Raw genomic sequence first — 15,990 nt, 5'->3', positions numbered from 1 at the left:
CTTACAAAGTCCGCCAGGTAAATAGGAAATGCGCCATGGCGCGACACACCTGACTCTTAAAGGGAATGAGTGATGAGTCTCTGATTGGTTTAATGCATGTAATGCTCAAAACACACCCATAACTCATTAAGAGAATAAGCACAACCCTGTTAGACCATGTGCCAGGGCGCAAAGCCTATTCTTCCATGCTTAAAATAGCAAAAGTGGATTCGCACACCTTTAACGCTTTTGCGTCATACACTTTAGACTTTGCAACTAGATCATTAAAACAGAGCCCATAGAGTCGCCATGGACTCAACAGGCCACAGCAAGCTCTAGCATCACTTATCCTAAGTTACAGGCAGGAAAACATTAGAAATGAGATTCTGTATTAGACAATGCTAGGGCAGTATCCTGTTTGGCCAGATTTCTGGCTTTCTCTGGGCACCACAATGCCCTTCCACTCTCTGAGGTCGCTAAAGACCAGAGGGCCGCCACATAATGGTGGATTAGCCCAACACATTCCCCTACTAATCCCCCATTTTCAAGCCCCCATGTCCAACTCAGCTGCTCTGCCCCAGGGCTTGGCCCCTTCAAGGGCATGTTGACGTTGGCTACTACTCATTGGCAGGGAGCGTCTCCCTCCTTTTCAGCCCAGGTGGAAACTCTCAAGCACAACTTTCTATAGGCATCACTACAGTCTGATGTTTTTCTCTGTCTGTCAGGTGGAAGAGGCAATTCAAAGAGCCCATCCGGACCAAGATAAGTGCATAGCCAAATAAGAGGAACCCCCATTGTTCTCGTTCCTCGCTGTCGAGTGCACTCTGATGTCTTGAAAAGCATGAACTCTCCAAATGTACATTACAGAAGGGGGCGAAAGAAAAGGGATGAATGTAAGAGGCTTTCCTTAGCTGTATGCATACAAGAAAGGCAAAAGGAAGAAGAGTGGATGACAACAATGGAAAAAGCAATTATGGGAATGGTAATGAGGCTCGGGCCACAAAAGTCGGTCCTTTCCCATGTCGATACGCAGGTCCCCGTTCTCTGGGAGGTCTCGTCCATGCATCGGGAACACTCCGGTCTCGTTAACTGGAATATGACTTGGTATCTTTGATCACGTCAGCTGACTTTTAAGCTCAGCTTAGTGTTTTTAAGGGCCTGGAAAAAGAGGAGTGGAAAAACGGACAGGATTTGACCACCTTCCCTAATGCAAGGAAGGATTTCGTGCTCGGCATATGTCACCTGAAAATCTGGAATGGGGTCACACAGCCACATATGGGAGAGTTTCAGAGCGATGATGAGAAGAGGCACTGTCACATGAGATGGCCTCTTTGATCAAGCTGTTTTTCCTCTTTTCAATAACACTGCTAATGCTTCCTTGACAATTGTTTCCAGTACAGCAGATCCCATTTAGTCATTTTTCCCCCAATCCACATCCAGCGGAGTTTACTGCCTTTAATCAAACTGACATCTTCTACAGACGGTCTTGACAGCTTGCATTTAGAAAGGGAAATACACGTAACAGCACTTTTGTGCTATCAAACTAAACTGATAGCTCAATGCCAAGTGTACTGTGTCAACCCAACACATCTAGACCAGCTGGCATACTGTGTTCTACTTTGTGCAATATTAAATTAGATTGCATTGCAAGATTCCCACCCTTCTAATCACATGTACAGAGCTAGAGTACACTTACAATTTGATAACTCCCCTAATTACTTTAGCCCATCAATCTTATTAGGCAGTTTCCTGTGTAGAAAACATTGGGTCAGGTGATTTACAGACAGACTAAAACAAACCTTCTGTTATATTCATGGTTAGTGTCTTTAAGCTGGAATATGCTACTAAACCCCTACCCCCCAAGCAAATTAGTACCACTGTAACCTGTCGAGTTTGGAAATCCCCCTATATTGGTAATGCAGTGAGGCACAATGAACAAGCATTCTTTCACACGTATACTGCATGAATCATTGACATGAATTCTCAGACCGCAGTTGAACTTATGTCCTCCATTTTGTCTGAACTGCAAGTAACTTTCTTTTATACCAGTCTAGAGTCAACGGAGGTGGAAAAAAAACTCTGAATGTCTCATCGCTAATTAGCCAGCAATGAACTTGACCAGATGGTCTTTTCAATGGTCAGAGTTTCCCAGAGAGCTCCTATAAGCCGCTGAAGTTTGGGTTTGTGAAGGAGGGGGACCTTCACTACAATCCACTTCAGTTTCTACACTTTTTTTCCTGTCTCCATCTGTACCCGTCCTGCTTATAAGCTTGATCTTGGCACGTAGATGACAAATGATATTAAATCTACAGTTGACATCATTTTACGAGTTTGTTCTATGCAGTATTATTTGTGTCTGAAAAGGACTTTGGAGAGAAGCAACATTGCCTGTCATTGCCTGTCTTGGGCTTTATTTTGTTTTAACCACATTTATTTAAGGCTCCCATCATAAGTAGTGAAAGGCTATTCAAAATCTGCCTCAAACACCTTGGCTGAAAATCAACAGAGTGACAGTTCAATAACAATAGCTAATATAATAATGGCTTTATAAATATGTTTTACAAGACTTAAGAGTACAAATCAAATTTAAAATTGGATAACTAATTTATACTTGAGCAAATAAACATGCACTGGTCACAGAAAGCTTTTTAAATGGCTCAGGCTAACAACAATAAGTGAAAATACACACATTATTTTTCAGCCATTTTTTTCTTTCTTTTTAAAAATACACAAATCTTAATCCTAATAAGTTGATTTTGCCAATCATAACTATTGTTCTCTCAATATAAAGCATATGAATAGATCTATAAATAAACAAAGAGACACTGCATGCAATACTGCTTACTGTAATGTTTGAAAATTCATGATTGAAGACCAACATAAAATAGATTAAAATAAAATAAAAGCGGTGCTATATATATACAGAAAAAGAATGGCCAAATTGTTTGCATGCGATGAAATGTAAAGCATGCTACTCCAGTTAATTCAGTCTGTCCACTCATCTTAATCAGAATAAGAATCAGTTTTATTGCCAAGTGTGCTTCACACACATAAGGAATTTGTTTTGGCTACAGAAGCTTCCAGTGTACATAAAGTGACAAGTGACAACACAAAATAAATATGAAAGAAATAAAAATAAAAAAAGACAATAAACATTAAACAGAGATAAAGTTAGTCAAAAAATCTGGATGTTGAATTGTGTGTACAGATTTGCTATAAATATACAGGTTATAAGGTGCTGTGTACAAATACGAATTGAGAAGGTTTTGCATTGTACATTGAAATAAGGTGCTGTGTACAAGTGCGTATGAGAAAGTATTGCACATATTTATTGCACAGTAGGGGGATATTTAACTGTTCATAAGGTAGATAGCCTGAGGAAAGAAACTTTTCCTGTGTCTGGCTGTTTTTGTGCTTGGTACTCTGAAGCGTTGAACAGTTCGAACAGGTAGTGTGCTGGGTGTGAGGCATCCAGAGTGATTTTGCGAGCCCTTTTACTCACTCTGGAAGAGTACAGTTCTTGAAGTGTAGGAAGGGTAGTGCCAGTGATTCGTTCAGCAGTACGGACTATTCGCTGTAGTCTACGGAGGTCGGTTTTGGCAGCTGAGCCGAACCAGACGGTGATTGAAGTGCAAAATGTATATACACTCACTGGCACTTTATTAGGTACACCTGTCCAACTGCTTATTAACGCAAATTTCTAATCAGCCAATCACATGGCAGCAACTCAATGCATTTAGGCATGTAGACATGGTCAAGACGATCTGCTGCAGATCAAACCGAGCATCAGAATGGGGAAGAAAGGTGATTTAAGTGACTTTAAATGTGGAATGGTTGTTGGTGCCAGATTAGCTGGTCTGAGTATTTCAGAAACTGCTGATCTACTCGGATTTTCACGCACAACTATCTCTAAGGTTCTTGTTGATGCCAGAGGTCAGAGGAGAACGGCCAGACTGGTTCTAGCTGATAGAAAGACAAGTAATTCAAATAACCACTCGTTACAACCGAGGAATGTAGAAGAGCATCTCAGAACACACAACACGTCCAACCTTGAGGCGGATGGGCTACAGCAGCAGAAGACCACACCGGGTGCCACTCCTGTCAGCTAAGAACAGAAAACTGAGGCTACAATTCACACAGTCTCACCAACATTTGACAAAAGAAGAAGGAAAAAAAGAAGGAAAAACTTTGCCTGGTCTGATGAGTCTCGATTTCTGCTGCAGCATTTGGATGGTAGGGTCAGAATTTGGCGCCACCATGAAAGCATGGCTCCTTCCTGCCTTGTATCAATGGTTCAGGCTGGTGGTGGTGGTGTTATGGTGTGGGCGATTTTTTTGCCACAGTTTGGCCTCATTATTACCAATTGAGCATCGTGCCAACGCCACATCCTGAGGATTGTTGCTGACCATGTCTATCCCTTTATGACCACAGAGTACCCATCTTCTGAAGGCTACTTCCAGCAGGATAACGCGCCACGTCATATAGTGTGAATGATCTCAGACTGATTTCTTGAACATGACAATGAGTTCACGGTACTCTAATGGCCTCCACAGTCACCAGAACCCAATCTAATAGAGCACTTTTGGGATGTGGTGGAAAAGGAGAAAAGCATCATGGATGTGCAGCCGACAAATCTGCAGAAACTGTGTGATGCTATCATTCAATATAGAGCAAAATCTCTGAGGAATATCTCCAGTACCTTGTTGAATCTATGCCATGAAGGAATAAGGCAGTTTTGAAGGTAACAGGGGGTCCAACCCAGTACTAGTAGGGTGTACCTAATAAAGTGGCCAATGTGTGTTTATGTAATAAATGACAAATATAAACAGACACTTTTGCAATTGTTGCCCTGCTTACTGTGATTTTTGTAATTTTATGAAAAAGGGAGCAACAAGTTAAAATTAAATTAAATAAGATGCAAATAATTCAAAATAAAAAATAAATAAATAAATAAATTATAAAAAAACAGACTGGCCGTATTGTCTGCCTGACCTATGCAAATACGTATCACAGCATTATTCACAGTGATGCAACATAAAGAAAGCATGCAACTCCAGTTAATTCAGTCTGTCCACTCATCTATTTATCCCCGCGCTGACTACTGAGAGCACTGGATCTGTCTTGTTACCCCTGGTGGGTTTTGTGCAGACGCATACAAGCATGGTTACATGGTATTTTAATCCATGCAGAGAGAAGGGCAGATGAGCTGTTTGTAAAAGACTTTGACAGAGCTACATAGTTCAGTGAGACCCACTCAAATGTAAACAGCAGCTCTGGGCTGATCAGAGCATGGATCCTCAATTCATCTCTCTGTGTGACTTATATTGAGGGATGGTTGTGGATGAATGGAATGAAGGAATGAGTTGGTCTTGTGGTCTTAAAAAAAACGAAGGTTCATTGCTATCTAGATAATTAGCCCCTTGTCTTGTAATAACACCAATCCCAGGGGCCCCCGAGTGCATATCGGACCCCTGACTCTGCTGGGATGGACCATGGGGGATAATCCTGTTTCGAGAGGATGCTTCAAAGGAAAACCTAATGAGACGGTTTTGGAAAACACAGAACTGCCCCACCTCTCCGGGGTCAATGAAATAATGACTTGTTTTTCATAAGTCCTTGTTCGCAGTCTTGTGTAATGGCAAGCTTTCAGACGCCAGATTAATTATGTCATTTAAAGGGGTCCAAAAAGTTGATTGCAGTTTGAGGTCTGGAGAAAATTTTCTGGTGGATTTTTGTTGTTGTTGTTGTAGCTGTTGGGTCCGCGCTTGCCAAATATGTAGGGAAGTTCACTATTCTTTGTGTCTTTTCCTCTATTTATGTTGTTATTGGTGGTTTTTGATAAGACAGAGATTACTATTGTAAAGTATCACTTATGTTGAATATCCCAGGTAGCAAAGAATTCTGGCCCAGATTTGGGATAAAGCTGGCACAGCAGGCATTCATCCGGCACTGGCATTCAGCATGTGGGCCAAACATGGCCCGGGTTTGGCAGAGGTGGCATACAAGATTTGGGTCAGATTTAAAATGTATTTGGCCAAGATGTTAAAAATTGATATGTGGGCCACGTGGGTTTGGCCTGTCTTGACCCACATTTAAAACACATTAATTGAATTTTTGAGTACAGAAAAGCATGAGAAACCATGAGGAAAACATTCACATTGTGTGCCGAAAGTGCAATGCCTTATGGGTTTATCAATTCCATTATGGTGGCTTAAGAAAGTATTTTAAGAACGCATCTCCTCCTAGACCGTTCACACTACAACCACCAAACTAACTCCAAACCTCCCAACTATACTGAATTAAGCTGCTTTATCTTTTCTAACTGATCTGACTTTCGGTTTTCTGAAAACGGACGCGGAAAATTCTGAAAATTCCCACTGACTTAAAATTGGACCAATCTTTCTGACCTCATAACTATGCGCCAGACTGTCATATAGACTTAAGATTGGGCTTGTTTAACAATCTGCCAATCACTGATGACATTTCAACTTACTAGCCACACTCTAGCACCCTAGCAACTGTCCCTTAGACTTCCATTATAAAAAACTGCCATTGACTTAACATTGTACATATTGATAACATACCAACTAGCATACTACCATACTAGCAATATATTAATTCTTAATGGAAACATACTAACGACATACTAATCATACTAGCAACATGAAACATGCTAACAGTTTATACTAGAAACATACTAGCTACATGCTAATTCATAGTAGAACCAAGCTAATTTATGTTATCAACTGCCTAGCAACTACTCAGAACACTCAGAACACCTAGAACACTTAGAAACCACCTACTGTAGCAACACCTTAGCAACCTTAAATCTGGATCGTTGGTGTTCTCTCTCAGTGTCAACCTTTAAACCGGAGACACGCTGACATTGTGGCTTTTGCATCTCTTCTTGCTAGGCACAGAATACTGTTGTATTGGACCTCCCCAAAACCCCCCTCTATTTCATTGTGGCTCAAAGATGTTGTCTTCTTTTTAAAACATGAGAAAATTAAATACAATATCAGAGGTAGGGGAGAACAGTTCTTTGAAAAATGGCAACAATTTATTGCATTCTTTAATCACTTAAGAACCTTAGATGTGGATTGAGTGAAGGTATATAAGTATGTATATGGTTTGTTTTTATAATTTTTTCCTGTATTTGTATTTATTTTATTTATAATTTTTATTTACTATTTATTATTATTCTTTTTTAGCCACGGCCTACCTGAGTATTGCTGCTGACCATGTTCATCCCTTTATGGCCACAGTGTACATATCTTCTGATGGTTACTTCCAGCAGTATAATGTGCCATGTCAAAGCGCGAATCATCTCAGATCGGTTTCTTAAACATGACAATGAGTTCACTGTACTCAAATGGCCTCCACAATCACCAGATCTCAATCCAATAGAGCACCTTTGGAATGTGGTGGAACAGGAGCTGCATAGAATGTGTATAGAATGTGTAAAGCACTTTGAGTGTCCAGAAAAGCATAATATAAATGTGAGGAAATATTATAAAAAAAAACAAACAAACAAAAAACTGTTTCAGGGTGTCCAGGGTGTTTTAATAAAAGTATAAAAAATTGATGAATCAATTATGAGAAAATTAAGGCCCTTAAAAGGTATTAAAACGTCTTAGTCAAATTTTTACGAGCTCTTAAATTTTGTTCAAGCGTTGTCCAAAGTGTTTGACTCCAAAAACGCATAAATATATTTATTTTCCTCCTAATATTAACATTGGCGTGCTTGATCCAATCAATTGGTTCGGGCCAGGGTGCATTCAGCCAAGCTCTACCAACCAGGTGATGTCACGTAAATTGCGACAAACACAGGAAAGTGATGTGACGCTTTCCACACAAAGCGAAACCACTGAGCGAAACAGCCAGCAAATTTGTAAAATGTAAGTTTGCGTACTCCTGGTTGGAGAAAGACGAGTTTAAACAGTGGCTGAAGCCTGTCGCTGAAAACAACCACGTAATTTATTCTTTCAAGCTTTGTTTCTTCTGAGCTTATCTGAGTTCTGTTGCACGGTTGTGCTCCATTGATTTAACTACAACTGTTTATTAGCAACTGTTTATTAAGTTAAATATTTGATACTGATTGGAAATTGAAGTGGCGACGAGGTCTTAAAATATTCTGAGAAGGTCTTTAAAAAGTCTTAATTAGGTATTGAAATTACCTTTCAAGAGTTCACACTTAGCTGATGATTGATTATAAACCTTGTTTGGCATGTTTTCCCGGGAGAGAGCCTCGAGCCATAAGATCCTCGAGCCCGGGGCTCCCTCCCGTTTGCAAGGCGAGAGGGGAGTTTGAGCTCAGGTAGATCTCGAGAACTCCCCTGCTGTAGTAGCTAATGAACAGATAGTGATTGCTCTTAAGAGATAACTACTTACTAGGAGCATGTCTATGGTGCAGATTTGGATAAGTCAATTAACTTAAGTTGCATGTTTTTGGATGGTGGGAGGAAACCGGGAGACCCAGGGAAAACCCATGTGAGCACTGGTTTGGTAAGGAGTATAATCAAGTGACATTCTTGCTGTGAGGCAACAGTGCTAACCACTGGGCCACTGTGCCACCCATCTATGAAAGGAGGAGGAGTAGGGGTGGAAGGGGGGATTCTTCAAAACGAAGATGTTATATGGAACTTAGGGTATTTATAGTGGCTTAGGAATTGTCTGATTGGAGAATCAACAATTGAATAATGCGGGACCGGCTGCAAGCAATCATAAGCAGGTGATCCTCTCGAAATTAGTTTAAAAATAAACTTCACATAGGATTCCTGCACATACCCTGTGTTTGAATTGAAGATATGGTATCATTTACGCCATTTATGAAATTTCTAACTGAATGTGCAACACAATCTCACGGCAATTCGTAACTTTTTGATTTAGTGGCTAATTCGTATGAATTCGTATGATCTAATTTGTACATTTCAGTACGATTTGCACATCCCCCAATGACTGTTGGGTTTAGGGGTGGGGTTAGGTGCCACGCCTCCTTTTTAAAATCGTACAATTTCGTACAACTGAACTCTGAATTTGTAAGAATTAGCCACTAAACTGACAAAAGGTAAAGTACTTACGTTTTTTCTCGTGAGATCAGGCTGCAATGTGACAAGATTTTTGACCCATATTCAGATTTATGTATACAAAGAAAAATGAAGTGAGCCAAGTCTCAAGCATTAACCCTAAAACACTAGCCGTAAAAATGATTTAATGAATGTTCGCACTTAATAAATCATCAGCATTGTACAATACTGAATTGTTTGATAGGGGCATTTGGACATTTAGCGGCACATTGTTGTTTTAATATAAATCCAACATAACCCTTTAGTATCAGTGGAAAAAAAACAACCCTTTTTACACTTAGCAACAGCATAGCAATGCCATGGCAATCAACACAAAGCATCACGCAGACAAACGTTTTGCATTGGAAAGCCTTGCATTTTCCTCACAAAAATAAGTGAATAAATCAAAGAGTTTCAGTTTCTACTTTTGTCACTGAACGTTCTTCACGATCTGTTCATGCGCTCTCTGACCGGACCCGAAAGGCGCCTCCATTCCGTGCAGCAAGACCCGCTGTGTGTTTCCCTGATTAAACCGTGTGGGTTCCTATGGAGATCCTCCGAGCTGTCAGAGGCTAGCCTCTAAATCTCCAGCAGAAGCAAGAGGTTTTGTGCGCGGGTGACACTTCCTTTCAAACGGCGCAGTTTAAAACGCTGATTTATGCGCCTCTGAAGGGTCAGCGCAGGAGCACATTCAAATGGGGAAAACAACTTCACTTGCTGATGCCACATGTTGAAGCTTCAACTCACGTGTGATTGTTTGAAATCTGACTGACTCTAGATTTGAAGACACTTGCTTTGAGAATACAAACAAAAAATAACTTGCTGCTTGTTCAAGCTACTTATTTGATATGAGTTGAACCAACACAATACTTTTTGGGTGACAACTTAACTGTTTTATGTTCATTCATTCATTCATTCATTTTCTTTTCAGCTTAGTCTCTTTATTAATCTGGGATCACCACAGCGGAATGAACCGCTAATTTATCCAGCTGTTTAATGTTTTACGCAGCGGATGCCTACCCAGCTGCAACCTATCACTGGGAAACATCCATACACACACATTCACACACACATACACAACGGACAATTTAGCTTACCCAATTCTCCTTTACCACATGTCTTTGGACTTCCGGAGCATCCGGAGGAAACCCACGCAAACACAGGGAGAACATGCAAACTCCACACAGAAATGCCAGCTGACCCAGCCGAGGCTTGAGCCAGTGACCTTCTTGCTGTCAGGCGATCATGTTACCCACTGCACCACTGTGACGCCTGTTTTATGTTCAAACCACCTTAATTTGTAAAAACAATTAAGGCAACTTAATCGAATTGTTGGTGACACGGTGGCTCAGTAGTCAGCACTGTCGACTGACAGCAAGAAGGTTGCTGGTTCGAGTCCCGGCTAGGTCAGTTGGCATTTCTGTGTGGAGTTTGCATGTTCTTCCATGTTGGCGTACGTTTCCTCCGCGTGCTCCGGTTTCCCGCCAGTGCAAAGACATGCGCTATAGGGGAACTGAATAAACTCTAGGTGCGTCCCAAATCGCATACTTATGCACTATTCTATGCCATTTTGTAGTATAAATAGTGCGTTTACACTAAAAACTCTAAAAATAATGAGTGCACTGTAATTACTTAGATGATGCACTTATTCAACTGGTATAATGAAGTGTGTAATGTTGGACACTTCACGCACTCAACGACCGCAGCTTTGCTTACGTAGCGGAAAGGGCGGAGCTTTCGGATTACTTTATTTATTGTAAATTTATTGTAAAATGCTGATTATTTATTGTATGCACACATGTTGGATTACTTGATTTATTTTGGATTGTGAAAACAGCATTCTCCTACAAGAGTCATTATACCGTCAAACGTCGTCAGGGAAATGGTTTGAATTTCCACTTAGTAAAATAACCATTAAACAGATAAGAACAGATACTACACTTGCTCTTAGCCAAAAGGCAGAGAAGCGTCCACACCAAAGATCCTAAAAAAGCAAAGAAGGTCAAGGTGACCCAAGATTGGCCAGCCCAGTCACCAGACATAAACATTATTGAGCATGTCTGGGGTAAGATGAAGAAGGAGGCATTAAAGATGAATTCAAAGAATCAAGAACGTAAGAACGCTTTCTTTGCCATTCCAGATGACTTTATTAATAAGTGATTTGAGTCAGTGCAGAGATGTATGGATGCAGTCCTCCAAGCTCATGATGGAGTCAGACACAATATTCATTCTTTTTCCACTGCACCATGACTTTATATTCTATACTGGACATTATTTCTGTTAAGTGACAAGACTTTTGTCTAAGCAAAGTCAGACGTTACTGCTCTAATGAAATCATTAAAAATCAAGACATGATCATATTTTATTCTGGTACAATAAGCGTAATCTAGAGCAGTGTTTCCCAACCCTGTTCCTGAAGGCACACCAACAGTACACATTTTCAACCTCTCCCTAATCAAACACACCTGAATCATCTTATCATAACATCAGAAGAGACTCCAACATCTGAAGTTAATAGGTCAGAAAACACATAATGTTAGGTAATAGGTAATGTTGGTGTGCCTCCAGGAACAGGGTTGGGAAGCACTGATCTAGAGGCCTTTACCTTTCATATAAGCCACTTCTGATACCAAATGATCAACTAGAAGTCAAGTTAATATTTGTTGATCCTAAAACTTGCATAGGCGACAAGACTTTTGTCAGGTAGTGTACTATGGAAGTCAGCGATTACAAGTATCCAGCTGACGTCCACTGAAATGGACAAACAAACAAATGAATAAATAAATAAATAAACTCATTTAAATAAAAATAAATATTTGACACTTTTATTGTTTTTATTTGATTTCATTTATGCAAATGAATACTTTCATTTTTCTGAAACTTGGACCACAATTCAGGTCTGAAGAGGGGTTAATGCAATTAGGGCTCTGTGGTGCATCACACGTCTCTCTTTTTGACTCTACAAGTGACATCTGGCCTTAATTAGTCCCTCCTGCACTATTTACAGGAGGCGTTTCTCTACCCGAATGCACCAATCAGAGAGCACCCACCAGCCCCCATTAGATTTACCCTGCTTTTTTTCTTGGTCTGTGAAGTATTCTCCTTTTTTTCCTGCTGCCCTCTGAGCACCATCCAGACGCTCTGGTGTGTGACAAGAACAGCAATGCGGACAGTAAATCGGCGCTCAAGCACATCCTGACGGCACCCCCAAACACTTTTTCTAACACTCTCCACCTAAAAAGTGGGGTCCCTTCACATTGGAGACTTTAGCCAGAATTAAGGGATGCCACAGGGAGCCTCCAAATGAGAGATACTGACTTGAACAAGAGCTATAAAAGGATACAGCGAGTGAGTGAAGAGTTGGTGATAATCAGACGTTGTTGGATTTCTTTTGCACGCTGTTAAGGGAATCGCAGCTGGCTGGTTCCTGATTGGAGGACTTATTTGAACTCTATTTGTAAACTAAAACAGAACAAAAGAAAGGACTACTATGGCCAACTCTGGGTTTCAGCTTTTGGGCTACTTTCTGGCACTGGGAGGATGGATTGGGATCATCTCCACTACTGTGCTGCCCCAATGGAAGCAGTCCTCGTATGCAGGGGACGCCATCATCATGGCCGTGGGCTTGTATGAGGGCCTGTGGATGTCCTGTGCATCTCAGAGTACAGGCCAGGTGCAGTGCAAGATCTTCGACTCCTTGCTCTCGCTGGATGGTAAGAAGTAAAGCACATTTTTAAGCACAGAGTGATAGTTCAAAGTTTTTCCTACTCCAATTAATCTGGCAAAAAAAAAAGTTGTGGAAAGATGCCACTGAAAATATCACAGAAAAGAAAAGATTTCAGAAAGACTCCTGTTTAACTGTGATTTTAAAGTTATTTTAGTAAAATAATGATTCCACAAGAGAGTATGTAGAGTATGTTGTATGTTTGTACAATTGTAGGTTCCTTAAAGATCAGTTAACACAAAAATGACAGATGGCAAAAGTGATAGTTCAGAGTTTCATGATCATTTTTGTTCCACTTTCACATCATTGCACAAAAAAATTGTGGAAAATTATTAAAAATAGCATTTAAACTATCTTCTTGCATGTTCCACAGAAGAAAAAAAGAAAGATTTTTGGAATGATGAGCTTAATTATGATATTAAAGCTCATTTAAGGGAAATAAGGGAGTTTGTTGTGACGCAGTAGAACAATTTTTGGTTCCTCAAGAACATCCTTAAAGGGACAGTTCACATAAAAATATAAATTTTGTCATCATTTACTGACCCTTTTACTTGTTTCAAATCCTTATGGGTTGTTTACATCTGTTAAACATAAAGGAAGATATTTTGAAGAATGCTGAAAACCTGTAACCATTGACTTTTATAGTATTTGTTTTTCCTAATAAATTCAAGAAAATACTTTTGCTACCATTCAAACTACTTATTTAAAATGAGTTGAAACACAATTCCTACATTTTTTTTACAACTTATTTGTTTCATGTTCAACCCACTTAAATATAAAATATAAATATAAAATAACGATTAAGTTTGTACTGGGACAACATGAAGGAATTGTGTGGAGCCCAGCATTTTTTACAGTGTGTGGAAGTTAGTAACTATTGACTTCCATAGTATTTGTTTTTCCTAATACATTCAACAAAATACTTTTGCTGGTTGTTCAAACTACTTATTTAAACTGAGTTGAAACTAAACAACTCCTAAGTTTTTTTCGGGGACAACTTAATTGTTTCATGTTCAATCCACTTAAATTTGTAAAAACAATTAAGTTAGCTTGATATGTACTGGGACAACATTATGGAATTGTGTGGAACCCAGTATTTTTTACAGTGTATGGAAGTCAGTGTTTACAGACTTTCAGCTTTCTTCAAAATACCTTCTTTAGTGTTCAGCAGAAGAAAGAAACTCAATGTTTGGAATCACCTGAGGGAGAGTAAATATTGATCAAATGTTCATTTTTAGATGAACTATCCCTTTAAAACATTCTTAAAAGCATCTTTTTATTTAAAGCGTGAAGAATGCTGAAAGCCTGTAACCATTGACTTCCATAGTGTTTGTTTTTCCTAATACACTCAACAACATAATTTTGCTGCTTGTTCCAACAACTTATTTATATTGAGTTTAAACAAACACAACTCCTACCATTTTTTAAGAGACAACTTAATTTTTCAAGTTCAAACCACTTAAATAAATAAAAATTAAGTTAGCTTGATTTGTGTTGGAACAACATGAAGTAATTGAGTGTAACCCATCATTTTTTACAATGAAAGACAATGTTACAGGTTTTCAGCTTTCTTCGAAATACCTTCTTTAGTGTTCAGCAGAAGAAAAATAAATGTTTGGAATCACTTGAGGCTGAGTAAATATTGATCAAGTTTTCGATTTTTGGGTGAACTATCCCTTTAAAATATTCTTTAAACCATGTTTTTTTAAGTGTGAATAAGAATGCTGAAAACCTGTAACCATTGACTTCCATGGTATTCATTTTTGCCAGTACACTCCAAAATACTTTTGTTGCTTGTTCAAAGTACTTATTTAAAATGAGTTAAAACAACACAATTCCTACATTTTTTTGGGGAACAACTCAATTTTTTCATGTTCAAACCACTTAAATATGTAAAAATGATTAAGTTAACTCCATTTGTACTGGGACAACATAAGGGAATTGAGTGCAACCCAGAATTTTTTTTGCAGTGTACGGAAGTCAATAGTTACAGGTTTTCAGCTTTCTTTAAAATACCTTCTTTAGTGTTCAGCAGAAGAAAGAGACTCATTAATGTTTGGAATCACTTGAGGGAGAGTAAATATTGATCAAATGTTCATTTTTGGGCGAACTATCCCTTTAAAACATTCTTAAAAGCATTTTTTTTTTAAGTGTAAAGAAGAATCCTGAAAATCTGTAACCAATGACTTCTATAGTATTTGTTTTTCCTAATACACTCAACAAAATACTGTTGCTGGTTGTTCAAACTACTTATTTTAAAAGAGTTGAAACAGCCCAATTCCTACGTTTTTTGGGGGCCAACTTAATTGTTTCATGTTCAGTCGACTTAAATTTGTAAAAACGATAAAGTTGACACGATTTGTTTTGGGGACAACATGAAGTAATTGAGTGCAACCCATCATTTTTTACAATGGAAGTCAATGTTACAGGCTTTCTGCTGTCTTCAATATACCTTCTTTACTAATCAGCAGAAGTAAGAAACTCATTAATGTTTGGAATCACTTGAGGGTGAGTAAATATTGATTAAATGTTGAAGTTTGGGTAAATGTTCCCTTTGAAACATTCTTAACATTCTTAAAATGATCTTCTTTTGAAGTGTGAAGAACATTTTAAAACCCTAAAGAAGGGCCAAAACTTGCTTGTGGCTGTGGGCCGAAGTTAAATAAACCAAACCATATTACATTACATTTGCCATGTGTAATTTATTTGCTAATATTTAAAAATAACTACAAGACGCTGCTTTAAAATATATTGATTAATGATGCTGCGTCATTTTTAATGTTTTATAATGAACTTATTATAGTAAAAGCATAAGTAATCCCATTTATAACCCAATAGAGTTCAATGCTGAATCGAGCTGCTCCTGCCTTTGCCTTGATTTGCTCACCCATGTCTTGTGCACTGTCGACTGACAGTATTTACATTTGAAAAGACTGATTCATTTGCGACATTTAATTGAAGCCATCAAATTTTCATAGCTCCTCAATTAAACGAAGAAACGAAAGGTTATGTAAATTTGAAATGACGATCTCTCAAATGATAAAACCTTTATTTTAAAGAGGTTTAAGCGGTGATTTTTAAGTCATGCTCATGCTTAAGTATGCTCATGTTTGTATACAGATTTAAAAAGAGCTTTATATGAAATAATAATTAAATCAAGACGACTCTTAGGCTGGAGGAGGTTAGTAGGTTAAAAAAAATGCAATCAACTCCAAGGGCTGC

General features: G+C 38.8%; 1 protein-coding gene and 1 pseudogene across 2 annotated transcripts in view; one reads left to right on the top strand and one right to left on the bottom strand.

The window, feature by feature from the left end:
• Positions 1–10,924: 10,924 nt before the first annotated feature.
• LOC130237840 (U2 spliceosomal RNA) lies at positions 10,925–11,015 on the bottom strand (annotated as a pseudogene).
• A 1,138-nt stretch (positions 11,016–12,153) lies between these two features.
• Positions 12,154–15,990, top strand: part of cldn19 (claudin 19) — a 32,846-nt gene continuing 29,009 nt past the window's right edge. For both annotated transcript variants that reach the window (XM_056468762.1, XM_056468763.1), the window contains exon 1: positions 12,154–12,757. In XM_056468762.1, coding sequence (XP_056324737.1) covers positions 12,535–12,757 — 223 coding nt within the window. In that variant the 5' untranslated portion in view covers positions 12,154–12,534. The remainder of the gene's footprint in view (positions 12,758–15,990) is intronic.

The sequence above is a fragment of the Danio aesculapii genome, chromosome 11 (genome assembly GCF_903798145.1).
Source record: "Danio aesculapii chromosome 11, fDanAes4.1, whole genome shotgun sequence".
Lineage (NCBI taxonomy): Eukaryota > Metazoa > Chordata > Actinopteri > Cypriniformes > Danionidae > Danio > Danio aesculapii.
Note: the sequence above shows the minus strand (reverse complement) of the source record. Positions and strands in the feature narration are given on the sequence as shown.